This window comes from Rhinopithecus bieti, unplaced genomic scaffold, assembly GCF_001698545.2.
Source record: "Rhinopithecus bieti isolate Rb0 unplaced genomic scaffold, ASM169854v2 scaffold_63560, whole genome shotgun sequence".
Taxonomy (NCBI): Eukaryota; Metazoa; Chordata; class Mammalia; order Primates; family Cercopithecidae; genus Rhinopithecus; species Rhinopithecus bieti.
The window spans coordinates 1986104-2007204 of NW_016826568.1; the positions used below are offsets into that span (position 1 = coordinate 1986104).

General features: G+C 32.1%; 1 protein-coding gene across 4 annotated transcripts in view; it reads left to right on the top strand.

The window, feature by feature from the left end:
• EPHA5 (EPH receptor A5) overlaps positions 1–20402 on the top strand; it is a 358795-nt gene extending 338393 nt beyond the window's left edge. For 2 of the 4 annotated variants that reach the window (XM_017863467.1, XM_017863469.1), the window contains 3 exons: positions 7227–7420; positions 11227–11382; positions 19058–19268. In XM_017863467.1, the coding sequence (XP_017718956.1) occupies positions 7227–7420; positions 11227–11382; positions 19058–19163 (456 nt within the window). In that variant the 3' untranslated portion in view covers positions 19164–19268. Of the gene's footprint in view, positions 1–7226; positions 7421–11226; positions 11383–19057 lie in introns of all 4 variants that reach the window. The other 2 variants (XM_017863470.1, XM_017863468.1) reach the window with 2 other exon arrangements.
• Positions 20403–21101: the final 699 nt, after the last annotated feature.

Genomic DNA, 21101 nt, shown 5'->3' on the forward strand with positions numbered 1-21101 from the left:
CAGATACAGCACTAATTTCTGTCCAAATTTTGTATCCAAGAAACATGACAAATCAACTATATTTAATGATCACAATCACTAAATTTTTTTTTGGAGAAAAATTCTCAAAAAACAAAGTAGAAGTATTGATTTGGCAATTTCAAATGATATATTCCATAATCTCCACATTCTAGATGCTGTCTGATTCTTAAAGGGCTTTGCCGCCGTGAAAATGTTATATTACCAAGACATGCAGGATAATCTAAATCTCACAGAGGAGAACTTCCTCTGTGTCAGGAGGACAAAATGCAGCAGGATTCTTTTGATTTAGGATTGCCTCTTCCATCACGAAGAAAACCTGTAATAACAATAATAAAAATAAACTAGAACGACTAAGGTGATTTTAGGTAAATACCAGACCATGAACTCTGATTCATGCTTGGAAGCTAAGATAATATCAGATAGTCAGTAGAAGCCTATTTATTGATAGTAAATACTTTAAATGTCAACATTTTCAGAAGCTAAAATAAAAACTAAAGATTTCATTTTGTTGCGTTTTTTATTTTTAATGCAAGGTCTGTCTCTTATATTTATTTCAGAGTGTATGACTGTATAGATTCTACTAAGTACATAGATTCCACAATATTTTAAAACTAATTTAATTAATCTGTTTTCAATCTTCTTGTATTAGAAGTATTTTCTCCTTTTGGTTTTAGGAAGTTAGGTTCTATGCTTTCTTTTTCTGGCTAGTTTTAATCCAGTTGTTTTATCGCTACTTCTGTTGGACCAGATCTTACTTGTAAAGCAAAAAGACTATTTGACTCCAGAAAAGATCAACTAGCTTTGTGCTGGGTGTGCCTCTCTTCCTCCTTCTATTCTTTATTTCTTTTCTGATGTGCCAGATATACATATATCTGCAGTATAAATGATATGTGTATAAGCAATATACATAAACATATAAGGAATATGTACATTATTGGCATATTTCTTGCTAAAACAAAGAGTCAACATGTTGTAATTAACTAAAGAAGGAGTATGAGGAATATAGTTCCTATCCAAATACTGCAAATTACTAAGATTTTACAGTAAGTAAATTATTCAACTCCTTAGCCTCATTGCTATGTAATCTAAAATGAGTGTCTTTGACCAAAGAATGTTCATCTTTTAAGGATAATACCGCCCTCGGATGTAAGTAATTATTTTAGGAACTAGTATCCTCATGAAAATTGTTATACTTTTGAAAAAGTGACACATAAAAAATTATCAGTTCTTCAGCTCAAAATTTCTGTAACTGGCTGTTTAACAACAACAACAACAATAACAACAACAAATATTGGACTTAAAGCCAGTCATCTTGGATTCTACAACTCTTGGTCAGTTTCAATGATTATAAAGGGCTTCAATCGAGGATTTCTAAGATAATAGGCTTCAATAGAAGATTTCTAAGATGTCTTTAATCTCTGGAAGTCTACTGATCTAAGATTGATGCACTAAGGAAAAAAACATACTCAATATATCTTTAATAACTATTGAAAATGGAAAATAAATCTTAGAATAAAACTGATATATCTGAAACTATTTCTATGTCATCTGGGTTTACTTCCAGAAATACATTTGTAAACACTAGTCATTTGCAGGGAGCTTCATATCTCGTAGTAACAGCTCCTATATGTGAAATTTCAAGTAAATGCCTAGCAACATAGGTACTCAAGTCCTAGATAGAACTTAATTCATGGAAACACACAGCTGATGCTTGAATTCTCCATATAATCTTCCTAATCTTCCTGCCACTCAGTCAGTTTTCAAGCCTACATTTTCACATCTCCTGTGATGAAGAATGCACTATCTTCCAAAATAGCTCATTTTAATTCTGGAGAGAGAGATATATAGCATATATATATACAATAATTTTTTAAAAAGTAAATATATATAGTATGTAAATATATATCTATTTATGGTGCAAATAAATAGGATTCTAAAGGGTGACATTCATATGTATATTTATTTATGATGCAAATAAATATGATTCTATAGGGTGACATTCATACCTCTCTCAAATTATTTTATTTGGTGTTGTTGAAGCATAGTGATGATAATTTCTAATTTTGGTGGTGTGACTCAGCACCAAGATGGAAAGACCACAGGTTTCCATGAGAAAAATACTTAATTTGTGAATCCTGCCACCCCCACTTCTTAGCTATTAAAGATGGACAATTTCTTAAACCTTCTAATTATTTGAAACCTGAGGTGTTTCCTCTGTGAAATGTGTATAATAATTTTTATCTCGTAGATTTGTAATAAGAATTAATTTAGATAATCACAAACAGTCTGCATGACTATGACTGACATAATCCATAGGCTAATTCAGGCCCTCCAAGAAGCCTATGTCAACAGGAAATAACTAGATATTAAGAAAAATGTTTCTAAGAAAAATCGAGGAGGGATGAAGGGAAGCTGGGAGAGATGTCAGACAGTGACACAGGTATGTCCCTAGGTACAGTAGAGATGGAAGGAAGGAAAGATGATTGGGTGCAAGCGAAGGAGGAGAAATGCCGTTTTAAAGGAGTCTTATTATCCCTGCCATGCTCCATAATTGCCTGGAAGCAACGTACATAAAGTAAGCTTTGTGCAGTGTACGTGTGATGAAGGGCTTTAGAGCACAGCAGCTAGGGTTGTTGGCCAATTACTATCTCTGCAGGTGAAAAGCCCAGAGACAAATGTTTATGGTCGCCATACTCTATTCTCTTACCATGACACACCTAATTCACACAGGTTCAGAGAGCATCTGTTTCAGGGTTCTGTGGGCACTTTCTCCTAAGAAAGAATTCAGAAGAGGAAGGTTACTAGAGGAACTGCAGCCTGTATCTATAGTTGATCGTAGAACCTCACCTGGTCCCTATCCTCCCCCTCCTCCGCTATCCAGTCTGAATTCCTCTCACTATGATCTTGGCAGGTCATGGTGGCTTAACTGGTGATCCGATCTAATTCTTCTTTCTTGGGGGTTTCACACATATTTCTCCCTGCCCCAACTGTGAGAAAGAAGTCCAACTTCTTCCTGATGCTCGATATCAATTATCCTTGCCATTATGGTGACTCCTCTTTTGATCTCTTTGCATGAGTAATTCATAACTATTAGTTCGATGGAGTCTTGTTGTGTTTTCTGGCAAGAGTCACTGGGAATGGAGCACAACATAGAAGTCTCTGACAATATATATACTGCAAAATATACCAGCTAGCATATTTTTAGAATAGTTCTACTTGGATGAGACCATGTTAGTAGATTACAATTGGCATGGAGAGAGTATTTACACCATGTCCTGATACAAATACTACAAATTTGTCCTCCCCCAGGGAGAGTGAGTTGTTACAAATTTATCAGCACTTCATGAAGTACAAAAGTACTTGGAATAACATCATTTTGTTCAACATCACTTTGTTATAATATTGATAAGAAAAACAAATATAACAACACATAGCCAGGGCCACTGTCTGTGTGGAGCATGCAGGTTCTCCTCAAGTCTGTGTGGGTTTCCTTCCATAATCAAAGATATAGAAGGTGAATTGGTGTGTCTACGTGGTCCCCATCCAAGTGAGTGTGGGTGTGAGTGTGAGTGATGGTGTCCGGGTCAAGGTTGGTTCTCACCTTGTTCCCTGAGCTGCTGGGATAGGTTCCAGCCACCTGTGGCCCTAAACTGGAATAAGCAAATAAGTAATTATCTTACTTGCTTTTGTCACTTTTTCTTAAACATATGCATAGCTCACATTTATTTCCAAGTTTAATAGTAGAGGTGTTTTGGGTCTTTATTGGAAGTTTAGTTATGTTTTTGTGACCAGAAATATGCCCTAGGAACTTAACTGGTGTTTATATCAAGTAGCTTATAGTAAAACTGGTTTCATTATACTTTGTTTCACTGAAAGTCACAGTTTCCAGAATGTATCTATGATAGTATGTGAGGACTTAACTATTTGTGACACTCTCATACATTCTTTATTGCAAAAGGCATACTCTGGTTGGGTGATATACTATGTGGGATTCTGTTTTTGTGAATAAAGCCTTTCAGAACTCCTATTGCTGGCTGAGGGTCTGTGGGCAGGAAAAGCAACCATGCCCACAATAGGTATATACACCTAAAAATGGAAACCCAATGACACTTATGTGATACAAGGAGCTCAGAGAGCCACCCTGCCATCAGATGAATAATACCATATAGGGGTCTGAGTTATGTTTTTAGGAATTAGAAAGAGAGGCAGTATTGTGTTCAGACTATCAATTTACATGTTATTGCCAAGAAAATGCATAGCATATTATACTATTTCAGATATAGCACATCTGAAATGATGCCAGCTTGCCTGTAAAAATTCTAATTGTCTTTACTTTGTTCATCTCAGCCACCTGTATCAACAAATCTAATAGTAATGAGGAAGTCCACTGAGATTAGAACTCATTTGGTTATATGTTCTAAGTTGTATGGGAAAATGAACACCTAAATTGCACTGTGGTCAGTTTTGGTAGATTTCCATCATTTTGCAACCTACCAGAGTACAAATGCTATCAATATCCCCCTAAACCTGTAAAAAACAAACATTAAACATAATAAAAAAAGGAAACTTCTAAATATAAAATGTGAAGTTATAGTTTCAAATCTATTTTTAAAATAAATTCTAACAATTAATTTAGAGTTACATTTGATGATCTAATTTACCTGGACCCAGTTCTAAGTTGATATAGAGACAGAGAAATTGTATTTCTAAATATAAATTTACCCCAAAATAACACTGATTAAGAAATAAATTCTAGAAATAACTTCACAGGTCAAATAACTTATTAAGGTGTTTAAACTAAACATCTGTATTGTTGTGCTTAGGGGAGGAAGGATTATTAAAAAAAAAAAAATAGGTGCCAAAGGAAAAAATCAAATTAATTGGTAGCAGCTTTGGAGAAAGTGCAAATTATGAAATAAATCATGTTTTGAGTAAATAAGAATTACTATTCTCACTGCATAGCAAATATATTACATGACTTAAGCTATTTATATTAGGATGCTTTATTTTGATACATATATGCTATTAAAGGGAATAAAAACCATCCTTATCAGCAATGGAAAATCTTATAATCAGCAAACAAATAAACTTCTATCAATCTGCGTACAAATGATGATTTTTAAAAATATTCCTTTATTTGATCACCAGTCAGACTAAATATTTTTTCAAGACTTATTTAGCACTTTTATTTCTTTCTTACATTTTTTGCTAGTATGTTTCTCATTTATCTGTTGTTTTATTATTTTATTTCTCAATATGTATACATTTTAATAAGCTATGTTAATCATATGTTATAATTACTGAAAACATTATCTCCTGGAGTTTGTCTTATAATTACTAAATTGTTTTTGAGGTAAATTAACTAAGGTAGTAGGCTGCTCTTAGGTCTTTTGCTCAAAGTTATTAAATTTATCTGATCATTTAATTTTGGAGTCCTTGAGTACTTTTTATTTCTCTGCCTGCATTTAACTTTTGGTATTTCTCGGAACCTTTATTATATGCTTTTCCAGGGGGGATATAAACTACATTGACTTCAAGCTGTGGCCAAGTGCTGATGACCCTTACTTTTGTATTATCAGTCCGGCTATCTCCTATGCTCTAGCCAGATTCCTGCAAATTGCCATCTGGGTGTTCTCTACTCACTTCGAATGAAAGAAGTCCCAAATTGTATCTGACAACATTTTCTACCCTCAGAAATGTGCTTGCCTAAAGTTAACAGAAATTACCATCCAATGTGATAGGCTTGAATTTGCTTGGTTTTAACTACTTTCCTCTCCTCTCTACTCCTATGTCTTTTAAATCTACCATTTAATCTTCTTTCCATCTGACACTGCACTGGGTCAGGTGCCATTTTCTTTATCATAAGGAGCATGTTTTCTTTCCAATGCTTAAAAATTGTCTTTGAAAACAAAATAAGCGTATGGAAGTAGAAGGGTAGAATGTGGATATCAGAGGCCAGGAAGGGGAAGGGGAAGGGAGGAGGCGGAGATGCTGGTTAAGGGATACGAAATAACAGCCAGGTAGAAGGAATGAGTTCTTGTGTTCTGCAGCACTGGGGGTGAATATGGTTATCAATAACTTCTTGTGTGTTTTCCACGAGCTTAGTAGAGAGGATTTTGAATGTTCACAACACAGGTAATAAATGTTTGAAGTAATCGGTATGCTCATTGCCATGATTCGATCATTATATATTTTATACATGTGTTGAAAGATCATTCTGTATTCCATAAATATGTACAATTAATATGTGCCAACAAAAAAAGAAAAAAATTAAAATCATCTTTGTAAAGTTCCCATTCTAATCATTTTTTCAATTTATCAAATCAATTCTGAATTCTTTGTGAGAAAATGTAATTAAGACTAATTGTTAAATATGCAAAATAAGATATTGAGAAATATGTTCATTAATATTTGTTTTAGTATCACTCAAATATTTGAATTTTAGTAATAAAGTAAACCTGTATTTCTGTGTTTGGTAGCATAAACAACTTTCTTCTTAAGTTAGGTATTTTGATGGGGGCAGCAACATTACAAATGTTTTTGATAAAATTACCTCACAATTAGGCTGATACTCTTATGTGTGGTTACATTTAAAATCAAGGATATTTATAACTCTTGTGCTACTAGACAGTCATTCCAGATTCCTGACAGAAATCAGCAGATGATAATAAACAGTCAGACCTTGACATTATTAAATGATACATGAGACAGTTATGCTAATTTAGCCTTTGACTTATCCATCATTTACCATCCAAAAGTCTCTTTTGAAGTAAAATTGCAGTTCTATTACTTTAAAAATGTGGCTGTGCACATATTTTTTCATTAAAAAGACATTAACTTTTCAGAAAAATCACTAGAAAATTTAATCTCTATTTGATTCTGGAGTTCAAGGATAAATAAAACATGAACTGTATATTTTACGTCAATTAATTTTACAAATCACCCTTCACCAAGATTTTAAGAAAAATGATTACCATTTATTTTATTTATAATATGTGAAGAAAGCCTATCTTTTTTATATTATCATAGTATATTTATTTTATGTTGTATTTTATAGCAAATGGAAATAGCTGTGGATTTTAAAGACAGTAATGCTAGTTGTCATTGCAAGAGTAAGGATAAAAGTTGGACAGTGGGACATTTTTTAAGCTATTCTATACTAAATTTGTGGTGTTGGGGGACTGATTCTGTTTTGCTTTATACAGGTGATTAAAGCAGTAGAGGAAGGCTATCGTCTGCCAAGCCCCATGGATTGTCCTGCTGCTCTCTACCAATTAATGCTGGATTGCTGGCAGAAAGACCGAAATAGCAGACCCAAGTTTGATGAAATAGTCAACATGTTGGACAAGCTGATACGTAACCCAAGTAGTTTGAAGACACTGGTTAATGCATCATGCAGGTACAAGGCCAGATCCAAATGATTTTCCAGAAGGTAGCTAATACAGATTGATGTCACAAATATTTTATCAATTAAATCATTTTTGTATAGACATTACTCTACGAATCTATATGACACTAATTTATTTGGATATATTTTTTCATGTTACTCTCTTACAGTGAATGAAATATGTGACTAAATTATATTTAAAATCACCTATACCTAATCTAATAGTGTAAAATGCCAGGTTTCAGTAAAATGAACTGTAGCCATGTTCAGTTAGCATAAAAAAAAAATAAATAAAAATAAAAAAATAAAAAAAAAAACTTAAATGTGTGTATTTGCATGCACTTTGGAGGACAGGTGAGGATGAGAAATATGATTATAACATAAGAAAAAGCCAGTTAAGCACTGATATATTTTAAACCCGAGATATCTAACAATAATTACTCTGATTTCTTTAGAATATATTTTAGTGTTCATATTTTAAAAACATTGACAATTTTAGGGACCCTTTTGCTCTTATCCAGTTGCAGACAGATTTTTGGTTAATTATTTAGTGTGTAGTTTGAATGAGATTTAAAACTGATAAAGGAGTAATCTCGTGGAGAAAATTTGTGTGAGTAAATGAGCATATTTTTTACTTTTCTGAATAGGACAGGAACGCATTTAAATGTTTCATATTTGAAAAGCATACCTTTTCTTTATCTGAAAACAGAATTATCTTCTCAAAAAATAAATCAGTTTGATTCTGTACTAGAAAATGTACCAGACTGTTATTTTCACTATGCTTGAGACAGTTGTCTATTTTTACAAGAAAATGTTATGTTAGTAACTAAATTGGCTGCCTATTAGCATGGACTAAATGAGAAACAATGTGTTAATAAAGCTAGAAAAGTTCTATGATTCTGACATAACATTTGTTTACTAGATGAAAAGTCATTTTAAATACAAATGATGAATGAATTTTCAAACTCTGTTCAAGCATCATTAACTTCTTGTGGTAGCAAATGGAGAATGTATCTTCTTAGCAGTTATTCCGTATGTTGTTCCCTAAATATCTGCTTTTCAATTGCTTATTGTCACATAAAATATTAAGACTTTCTCTCATCTACCTGTTTGAGTTATATTACATTGTCAGAAATGGACATATGAGAGGAGTAAAAAAATACTTAATGTTCTAAATTATTTAATTTAGATAGGCATCATTATTATAGCTTGAGAGCATTTAAAATTTTCTAAATAATTTTATTTCATTGTATGCAATATAAAGGATTCAGCTTTCTAGGTTTTGTTTAAACAGGCTTTGTTTTAAGACCAAATTTACCACTCACTACCTTTCCTTTATTCAGTCATCTGCATATCCTGACTCTAGAAATTGTTAGTTCCTGGTCCATTGTCTCGCCCTTTCTCCATCCTTACTTATGTCACAAGATTTGATGACTTCAGTAACCATGTAGATGATATTCCAGTATCTCTAAATGTCTTGAATTTTTCTCCTTCAATGATTTTATTCTCAAATCTACCTTGTACTCTCCTTTCCATGCTGATATTCTAGACCTTGCTATTATCAAAATTGCATTTCTTTCATCATTTCAACTTCAAGATCTTACTTTCCAGCTGTTTCTTTCTGCAATTCTCTTTCTAACAATTCATGCCTAATGGTTAAAAATCACTATAACATATTCGTTTATTCATCCAACATCTATTTACCTTTATACTCTGTGCCATGCTGTGGGCTAGGTGCTGAGGATACAACATTAAGCAAATAGACCTAAGTATTTACCTTTATGAAGCCAATGCACTGTTGGGAGAGAGACGCTGAACAAAATAAAAACTTCAAAACCAATTGTGTGTTTGGTTTTGGAGTGGAGAGTGAGAATTGAATTCGAGATGAATACTAGAAGGTTAGATTGATTGTGCAGGTGAGATATGATGATATCTTGAAATAAGGTGATATTAATATTGAATGGGAGAGAAGTAGTTGGCTGTACAATATATTGGAAGTTGAATAAATGGTATGCACAATGATAGGTTTTGAGAAAAATGAGGACAGGGAAGAGGTGGACTGTTGCATCATACTATAATGGGGAGGACTTCAGGAGCACACAGATGTGGAAAAGATGAGGAGTGTGGTCTTGGACCTGGGGCCATATTTCTCTGAGAAATATGGAGGCACAAAATAGGCATATGGATACAGAAGAATCTTAGTCTGGAAATAAAAATATTTAAGAAACAGATACTTTTTAAAGACATGAAAGTGAGTAAAATTATCTATAGTGGAGTTATAGCCTAAGTAGAGAAATATAGGGCCACGTCCTGACTCCCTTCGAGTTCTAAAGTCAGGAAAACAACAACAACAAAAGACTAGCAGGCAAAGGAGATTGAGGAGAATCCAGCAGCGCACACACACACACAAACACACACACGCACGTGCGTGCACACATATGCACGCACACAATTGTGATTTAAACAATGTTGAGACAGAGTAGGATTTCAAGAGTGAGGTGGGAGGTGGTAGTGGTGTTGGTTCAATGTTTCCAAGAGGTCAGTCATTTTGTACTTTGAAAAGTGCTCACAGATTTTGGCAAAAGAGAGATCTTTGCCCATCTCAACTAGAGTAATTTTTATAAAATTGGTTTTGAAGAAACTACATGCAAGTGTAAATGGAATGTGAGAAAGTGGAGAGAACCTAAGTAGAGAGAAAAGTATTTGTGTCCTTTTTCTTATAGCTGCAATTTACTTAAGTAAATTTCACATATAAATGATGTAAATTTACATGATGGGCATGTAAATTATTTTTAATGTTTAGTTCCCTTTTGTCATTTTTTCTGATTATTTCCTTAAGATGCATTTCTAAAAGTCATCATCATCATTATATCATTATTATTATTGGTGAAAGAGTATGAATGTAGTGTCATTAAAAGTGTCTATTGATTTAGTCGATTCTATTAAGTTTTGTTTTGTATTTGGGGTTACATTTTGTTTTTCATGTTCTACCACTCCTAGGTGAATTAAGAAGCACTCTATGTAAGAGAATAAAATAAAGAATAAATAGTTTCTTAACTTCCAGATAAATTTACTTAAATGAGCGTAAGTTCCTCTAGCAAGTCTATAATCGATTGGCTTTACACAAATTATCCCACATTTCTATAGTGGGTAGCATTTTTCTTATCTTCATAAACAAAAGAGTAGTATATCTAAATCACTACATGGCAAGGTTTTAGTAGACAGATTTTTAGAGGAATATTATGTTTACAGCAAAATTGAGTGGAAGGTGCAGAGATCTCCCACGTACCCATTACGCTATGCATTATGTAGCTTTCCCCCACCCCATTACCAGTATCAACCACCAGAATGACACATTTACTACCATTGATGAATCTGTTTTTCCACATAATTGTCAGCCAAGGCCCATAGTTTACATTGGAGTTCACTGTTGGTATTGTACGTTTTAGAGATTTAGACAAATCTGTCCACCATTATACCATTATACAGAGTGGTTTTATTATCCTAAAAATTCTCTGGGTTCATCTGTTAGTACTCAATAAAATTTGTAGCTATTGTTTTGTCTTACATAAAATTTACTTATTAGTAAGTCCTCATGTTAAGTCCTCATTAATTATGGATAAAATAATCTCAGTAGACTGATTTTGTGTTCTCCTGTATTTTAAATTATTTTCTTCCATGTTAGCATTTGCGTATTTCTCCTCTATAAATATACTTACAGACTCAAAGATCCATTGAATATGAGTTAACATTATAGCAAACTTTGTTATGAAATAATTAAATTGTTACTTTTAATATTTATGTTTTGTGTGTTTTAGAGTATCTAATTTATTGGCAGAACATAGCCCACTAGGATCTGGGGCCTACAGATCAGTAGGTGAATGGTTAGAGGCAATCAAGATGGGCCGGTACACAGAGATTTTCATGGAAAATGGATACAGTTCAATGGACGCTGTGGCTCAGGTGACCTTGGAGTGAGTAATTTTTCTGATAATTTTTACATAATTGCTGGGGCAAGAAAAATTGTTCAAAAACCAATTTGGATGAGGTCAAGGGAAATCAGTTAACCTTTGTGAATGTGTGGCAGCTCTCAAAGAAGCCTCATCATCTTTAGCCTGTGTTGTTAACAACTGCATGGTTAATGCTACGTGTGGCCAGTATCTTTGCTTGTTTGCTTCAAACAAACGACATTGGCATACTTGAATAATTGGAATAACAGCTCCTTGGCAAAATACTGGTGTTTTGTGTTGTGGAAAAGATGTTTTCTTGACAAGTTTTTTTATACTGGTATCTATGTTATATGAATGTAAATACCAAACAAAATAAACTGTAAGCACAATTGGTGTGGCTAGTCCTACATAAGGACCAAACATATTTGTACATTTCGGCTCTCTACGATGAATACCAAGGTAACAACAGCTTAAACAAAGCTTCCCTGGCAGGATCTCATTTAATTTCTAAGTGGTGCACCTTACATTCTTGCAATCTAAGGATGTATCAGATCCTGCCTCTGATTTGTTATTTGGTACAATCTCAGTGGAACCAATTGTGCCGTTTTCTGTTTGCACGTTTAAGATAAAATTTATCAAATCTTATTAAATAAAAATCACTAAAGTTAAATATTAAATTCTTTAAGGTTGTAAGTTGTTTGTATTTTATTATATACTCTGTACATGTGGTTGTTTTAGTCTAATTGTTATTTGTGAAAATTAACTGTCTTTATGGTGGTTCCATCTAGATTACATTAACATTAATGTTTTAGCCTGTGAATACAATGATAACTTACTTTAAATTACCTGCCAATTCAAAGGTTGAAATACTGTAAGGTTTAGAAAATGGTAGAATATTGTGAAGCACTAAACCATAGTTGTTATTTCATTTCGACACATGATATGATCATTGAGCAGTTCTCATTCACCATCTCTATTATTCTGGCATTCTTTGATTCATTGAATTCACTGCTCCTCACCACAAAAGGTAACAGGGTACCACCATTTATCACCAATTAATATCTCATTCTCAACATTTTCTTTCTTCATACCGATAACTAAAAGGACCTGAAACCAGCCACTCAGCTTCCTTTCTTAATTTACTGAATCTCATTCTCATGGTCCGCCAAATCATATCTACTTGATGACACATATTCTTTGTCCATTATTTCTTTGGACACTCAAGGAACCCATTTGTGCTATATTTAAAGTAGTATACTGAAAAATTTACTGATAATTTAAAACTATTTTACATGATTGCTATTTAATTTTCAGTAAAATGGTCATTTTAATTTATTAAAGTCATTTGTCATTTTATATTAAAATGATATTGTAGGTATTTCTTCAACCCAATGTCGGATTACTTGTAAATATATAATAAAATTATTTGCATTAAACAATGTCTCCTTTTTATTAAAATAGCACATTTTCTGTACATAGTTACATCTACTACATTTTTGCTTCTTCCTTCAAAAAATAGTTATAATCACAAATTATAGTTTGTGCATTAGTTACTTGTGTTTTACTTATATCTTTGGGGTCCCAAAATACTATAAATATGTTGAATATTTTAGCATTATAATTTCACATTTTTCTTATGCCTTTTTTTTCTGTTTCTTTCCTATCTGCTCCTCTATCCCCAAATGCTCTTTAGTTTTTGTTTTCTTTCAAGCACTAATAACCTCTTATGTTTTATCATAATGATTCTTCTCCAGCTTATTGCTTCTTGCTGTATTGCCTTTATTCAAACATTTTGTCTTTTAATTCATTTACTCTGACCAGAAAAGTAAAGTTACATTGGGAGACTTACCAGCATTTTCCCATTCAGAAAGTATTGGTCTCACTATGGTAACTGCTCCAAATTCTCAGGGGTCATAATCATTAATACATTTCTTACCAGGAATTGGGCCCACAGATCCTAACTCCAAGAAAGCTGTTTTTTATGGGAGAGTCCAAGCACTTTAAATTTAACTACATGCCCCCTTGTTTTCTCTGCTTTCAACTATATGTTTTTCAACTGTAAAAGCATTTATCAAAACATTAAGTCACTCAAGTAATCAGTTACTTGTTTGGTCAAAATTTTTTTTAAAACAGTTCATCTGTTCATTTTGCCTACTCTCTTCCAAAAAAAAATTCAGTCATTGCTAAGGACTAGTGGCAAAGGAGATGGGATTATCAGCAAAAGAAAAAGACCAGTTCTCAAAACACCTTGATACTGATTTTTCACACATAGTCTTTACCCCATGTTAATTTTATGAAGGCTGTATAATAAAATAATAAAATATAATTTTAGAGTTATTGTCAGAAGATAATAGAAGTTGAGAATGGAAGAATACATTCAAAACTGTTGTAAATACTTAGGAAAAATGTGAAAATCAATTCATATAAAGCAAATAGTCCAACTGCCATATTTAAAACTACATTGTAATTTGTGACATCAAATTTGTTTTCAAAGTGGACTTAGTAAAAAGCAATAAATATACAATTTTCAGAGCTACATACTTTGTTTAAAAATCTCCATCACTTCACTTGTACGTGGATTGTTGTCAGTACGTGCATGTATAGCTGAATATTGAAAGGTAATGAAGAATGTAGAGGACTTAGAGTCAAAGCATATTCATAAAAGTGGCTTTCAATCTTAGATGTGTTTGTCTGCTACTCTTTGTGCCTAAACCTTGCTATTCTGTGTTCAGTATTCATATGAAAACAATTGTGGCAATAATGGTGCAAGCTATCTCATCTTGTGTAAGTGCAGTGGATTATTGTCGATAGGGATAATTGTGAGCATGAGGTGAGTTGAAAATTGAATCCAAACATTTCAGTTAAGGACAGAATCACAGCTACTTTTTAAACTTCTTTTCAGATCAGTACTGTCAACCTTTGGTTATTCAGAAAAGGAGGAAAATCCAATAAATTTAAATATTACACCAATTGTGTGTCAGCTGAAGAGGTTCCTGTTATCAGCAGTTACTGGAATAGAGTCTTAAACAAATAAAATGAAAGTTTTCAAAATCCAGAGCCAAAATCTTTACAGATTAATACAAGTAGATTTATTCACTTATCAATAAGTCATTACGCATGATTTATTATACACTTAAAGTACACATAGGAGTACCTGCTGTCCTCTGTATTCTAGCCTCACAATGTCTCATCCATTGAGAACCATTAACAGACCATGGTTAGATCTCTTCTTGCCAAATGTAATCTATTTATCTCATACAATATCTATATCATTGATGGCTAGGGTTCTGCAAAGTTAACAAAAAGAAAAGGACAAACATACAACTGCATGATAAAACTCTGACAAAAGCAGTAAATATTGAAGTTTAGGGAATATTCATTAATCTATCTTCTCCCTTCTCCTATCTAGCCAATGTTGGTTGGGGCTAAGTACCAGTGATATGGCTGATATGGCTAAAAGGCGTGTAAAGTATAAGGAAGAAGAATGAGCAAGAGAATGAATCATCTGTAAATAGATTAATTTAAGCCTGAATAATTGAGTTGATTATAACATCAACTATATACTTTTGTTATTCTATTTGTTATTCTATTTGTTATTCTGCCATTTTAGCATCATTAATATCAGTGCTTTTCCATTGTTTAATACTATTGAATAATGTTTGAAAAAATACTGAAATGTAAACCCAGCAATGACAGTTCATAACATTTGGAGCTTTTCTAAAAGTAATCAATTTTGTCAGCAAAATCCAAGCTATCTTTTATGTAACAATGCTAGTCTCATCATGTTTAGATTCATAAGCCTATATCAAAATGTAATTCGGTATCGCTAGAATTGATCTTCAATATTACTTAAGATTATACATGATCATGATAAAATTTGTGTAATACTTATAATGGGAACACACTTAAGACGTTGTGTAGCTATAACATTTTCTACTTAGAAAATGAAATTAAAAAATGCATACCTTCTACCATTCCCAAATTATTTTCAAAATTATTGTACATAGGGTAGCGATATCATTATTATTTTATTTCCATGAAATTTATGTAATTAACGCTAAGTTGAATATTTAATATGTGATTTAGGCAGTAAAATGGTAAATATTGGAAATAAGAAATGTGAGATTAAACTACTTAAAAGAAAATACCTTAAAGTATTTAGCAATATTTGAACAGTTATTTAACCTTTAAACATCTTCTAATACGGTGTTAATTCTCATCTGTAGTGTTATTAAAATATATTAAGATGCATTTCAAAGAAACTACTTAGTTGCTGAGTACAATCTTACCTTGCATAAATAATCTTATCTCTCCACGTTTCCACTGAAAATCACATTGTATAAAGGTATATGTACGTTGCATGCATTATGATAGTTATCCTGTCCTCTAAATCTCTGCACCTTAGTTTGACAGTTTTTCAAATAACACATCAGATTTAAAGAAAAACAACAGAATGTCATGAGAGAAGACATCATTTATTCAGTATGTAAAATTCAGTGTTTTGTTTCTGTAATTCTATTTCTCCCCTGGGGAGATAGGGTTTAGGATGAGATGAAAAGGAAAGACAGAGAAGTAAAAAGAAGAAGAGAAAGTGCCCTTTGACATTCATCTCAAGGGATAATCAGATAACAAATTGTACTTGAAATAAAATTTTGTCCTTAGTTCACTCTTAAAATTCAAACAAATTTAACTTGAAATCTGTAAGTATGAAATGTTCTGACAAAATACAAATTTTAATTTTCTATAAACACAAACGATACCCACATTTATTAATCAAATAAAATTCCTCACAATTCTTTAGTATGATATAGTTATCATGAAAAATTTAAACTGCCAAAACATTGAGCGAGCTAGAGTCTTTCTTGTTCTCAAGTCATATCCAGAAGATTAAATTATATTGTTATCTAATGTATAACAAGTTAAGACACTAGAAATAAAAGTAAGTTACTAGTGATTTGATATCCTTTAGACAAAACTAAGATTTGGAATATGGAAGCACATACACAATTCCAATTTAAATTTTGTGATTATATGTATAAATTCCATGTTTGAAGGAGAACTTATAAATTCTTTCAAGTCATTCAGAATAAACAGTAGTGGTTATTTTCAAAGGCTCATTCCTAGTAATTCCTAATAACTAACATAGCAATCATGAATTATGCATTTTAAGCCTATATATTATTACAACCTTATTTCTAAATCTGGATTCATTAGTATTTCTTATCGGTTTATAAAACATATGATAAAACACATGTTTTAAAACTTTGTTTCTAGTCCTAATTAAACTATCCAGCAGAGACGGTTTTCAGGTTAAGAAAAAATGTTCATCATTTTTCTCTTAGCTGTGATCCAGTTTGCTAGTGAACACCCATGAATACCCAAATCTATGTAATTCTTTATAATTAATAATTTACTTGTGGAAACATGAGAATATTAGTGCATAACAGAAACTACCATGGTCATAGTTGGTGACCATAGCCTCAGGCAAAGTATGTGTTTCATTCCCTTCATTAGATATTTTCTTTTAGAATTTTGGATATTTTAAATTACATTTACAGAGTTCTCATTTTACAAGTGAATAAATTATTGCATATAGTTTGAAGTGCTTTACTCAAAATCATCTCTTAGAATTACGATAAATTAAAAGTATAGACTTGGGTGTTAGGTACTTGATATTAGCCCTAACTTGATTACGCATTTGGCTGTGTTATATAGCTAAGTAATTCAAATTATCTAAGCCTTTGTTTCTTCATCCATAAAAGGAAATTTAAAAATCTGTATCATACAGTTATTGATATTTCTAGCATACAGGACATATGTCTATTAAGTGTCACGAATATATATGTGTCTAAATTGGTGTGTGAATATGGTTATAAAGTGTCACCTATTTATATGTGTGAAAAAAAAAAAATATATATATATATATGATTCTCAACCAGGGGAGATTTTGCCACTCAGGGTAAATTGTCAATGACAATTTATCTTGTCAAAATGAAGGCCTGATCGTGGTGCAATGCTTCTCGTATATAGTGGGCAGAGGCCAAGGATGTAGCCGAATATTCTACAATGCATGAGACAGCACCTCTACAACAAAAAATTATCCAGCCTATAACGTTAACAGGTTCAAGGCTGAGAAACTCTGGTTTAGTTGAAAAGAGACAAGATTAAACTCGTGTCTCTTATATTCCTCATTTGGTCTGTAATTAGATACTTTGTAGTCTATTCCATTATTAATAATAATGATTTTGTTTCAAAGCTAATTTTACTAATTTTTAAGTTTCCCTGAGGATTGTCTTCCATGCCATCTCTACTGCTATTATTATTTTTATGTTCCAATCTGGTATCTTTTAGTTGTAATAATTTTAAGCTTACTGTTTAATAGTCACATTCTAAAATCAAATATGTTTCCATCACAAATATCAATAGCATTTTTTTTTGGTGGGGGTAGCTACTTGCCATTTCCTAAAACTCTCATAACAAATAAAGAAACCATAAAGGGAAAAGAGAACTAAAATATTATTTTCAAAATATATTTCCAATACTAGTATACACAGAGCCTTGGCATCCTTTAATTTCTATTCTCTGATAATTACAAGTTTTCTTTGAATTCAAAGAACAATTAAAAATATTCAGTTTCTACCTTAATGATTCTAATGTCTAATGCAATTAATTCAATAGAACTCTAAGAAAATCTGAAATTAAAACACACACTGAATGGAAAAAGGTTCCACTTTTCACATAATGTGTTCAATAAGGTAATTACATGGAGAAATCTAACATGGCAAACATCTTTGTCATTTAAGATTTTGAATTTTTGATGCTTATTTTTTTCATGTAATTAATGCTTATCATTTGCCAAACATACCTGACAAATACATACTTTAGGGGAATAGCATTCCTCAATATCCTGTAAAAGAATGTTGAAAAACCATGGCTACTTGTCTTGAACTCCGTAATATGTTGTCAGTTTAGAAATCTAAATATTCGTAATTTTATTTTGAATAATAAGCATGTTGAAAAAAATGCACAGAAGTATCTTGATTGAAAAGTGTTCTGAAAGCATGTAATCTTCAGCATGTTGTAAATGCCAGGAGAGCTTGGATATTGTTTGATTAAAAAAAAAAAAAAGTTCTGGTACTTTTAGTATAAAGTAAAACAAAACAAAACAAAACAAAAAACATAAAACATTGTTATAAAAGCAGTGTAGTGGTGATTATCTCCTGAAGATATCTGTTATATAAAATGGCTGTATAGAATGGGTCGTTTTATGACTTTGGTTTTCAACTGCTTAGCTATAAAATATTGAAAGTCTATTTTAAGCTTCTCTTAGCAAGAGAAGTGCTAATGCATATTGTAGAGCTGGAGTTTCAAAACTTTTCATTGAAATTGTACCTGTTAACTCTTTATTGGTAATAATGTGCAAATTTGTGTTATCACCACTCTGGACCACTAAAATAGTGATGCCCACAAATGAGAGCAAATATGTATTATATCATTCCTCATTATAAATATTTTTTGACTACTAACAGATTTTGGAGGTATAATTTTAGAGCCTAACCTTTAAAAATTAGACTCTGTATGTCTAAATTAGGACTATAATCTAACTAGTGTCTGCACTGTTTGCCCCTTTGCCAACATGAAATATTGAGGTGTGCTGCAAATTGAATCAATACATCCAATGTGTGCTTTCTTCATGCAGGGATTTGAGACGGCTTGGAGTGACTCTTGTCGGTCACCAGAAGAAGATCATGAACAGCCTTCAAGAAATGAAGGTGCAGCTGGTAAATGGAATGGTGCCATTGTAACTTCATGTAAATGTCACTTCTTCAAGTGAATGATTCTGCACTTTGTAAACAGTCCTGAGATTTATTTTAACAAAAAAAGGGGGAGGGGGGGAGAGAAAACAATGATTTCTAAACCTTAGAAAATATTTGCCTCGGCCACAGAATTTGTAATCATGGTTTTACTAAACTCTCCAGTTCTTGGTCCTTAGTCTTCATTTTTTACGAAACAAACATACCTTGCATTAAAAGGGACATGAGGATAAACGTTATCTTAAGTTATAACAACAGAATCCTTCCCACTACTTCTACAAAATTTTGTATGTGAAATACATAAATATATAGCACTTTTATAGACTGAATTAAGGCAACCCCTTTCAAAACTTCCAGGGATCTACTTGAAAGGAAATATTTTATAGCCATTTGTGAGCTAACAAAAGCTACAGTTTATTGAAGTTTGCTTCAAGTCTTAATTGTCTACAAAAGTGTATTGAAGAGCAATATGATTAGATTATTTCTTAATAGATACCTTCTTTTGTAATTTTAAAATGCTGTTACACAGCGTTAAGTTATAGAAACTAGTGTAAAAACATGTTGCTTGATCAAGAAAAAGTACAATACAGGGTGTATATTTATTTTTTGTGTTATAAAATTTACTTTTAGTTGCTCTTCTAGAGATTATTAAGTAATAAATGTGTATATACTGTATAATTTGCAATATACCCAGGAACTGATTTAAGACGGAGTTGTGTGTGTGTTTGCTTGCACATGTGTGTGTTACCATTCTGCTTGCATTTCTAATAGTGTTTTAATTTTAGCAACATATAGGAGCAAGTGTTCCAGAATGTAATATGAATAGGAGAAATAGGGGAAGCAGTAAAACAAAATTTAACACAAGCTTGTGTCTCTTTTCCTCTCATGTGTCCAAAAGCTAATCTCTTTATTCACTAAAAGGAAATGTGTATAAGACTAAATCCCCTTTGGCTTTTAAAAAACACTTTGTGATATCAGTGACAATGCAGTTCTTGTAGTCATTAATCTTGTACCCCTGTAAGAAATTTCACCTTTCTGAGTCCTAAAAAGTATCTTGTCAAGCAAAGTTGACACCGAAGGGCACATTTTCAGCAGGATGTAGAAGGATTTAACTGTGCAGGCTTCTGTTAATGTTGTTAAATCCAGGCACATAGCATGAAGCATCACCCTTAAGTGTTAATCCTTTGTAACCATTCCCATTTTGACTCAGTTCTAGGAATTTTGACTCTAAGGCAGCAATGGAATTATGACAAATATATACATATATATGCACACACACATAAATATATATATATATATATATATGCTTCTTTCCCTTCAGAATTTTATTTCAAGAATTGACAAGTTTTATTTGTAATGGATGTTTATTCATTTGTTAATTTCATTTTATATTCAGTTACATAGCATTGAGTTTATTTTAATGAAACAATCCAAGGTATTATGTAATTAGACTTATTAAGGAATATAACATACCTTCTATGTATGCTCTATATACTACACATGATGAAGACTTATATTGGTGATACAAATTATGCAGTGTATTAAAAATTGTACAAAATTGAGCTCCTGAGATAACCAACACTTTTGTATTATTACACTTTATAAAAATTATGGAATGTCATGTGATTATTCAAAAAGCAGAGCATTTAAATAAAATACAGCCTAATCATGATTATCAATGTTATTAGCACAGTAGATCAGAGAAGCCTGGATTAATGAAATTTCTCAGAAATATAGTCACATTATATTAATGATATTCTGTTTCCCAAGCACTTGTTTTACTTGAATGTTAGCGTATATAAGAATAAATTTTTGGGAAATAACTCCTTCCTATTCTGCCCACCCTTTACTTAAGCAGTAAAGTACCTCTTTTCTAAAGAACCAGGAAGCATCAAAACAACAACAAAGATCTAAACAATTTTCAAATGA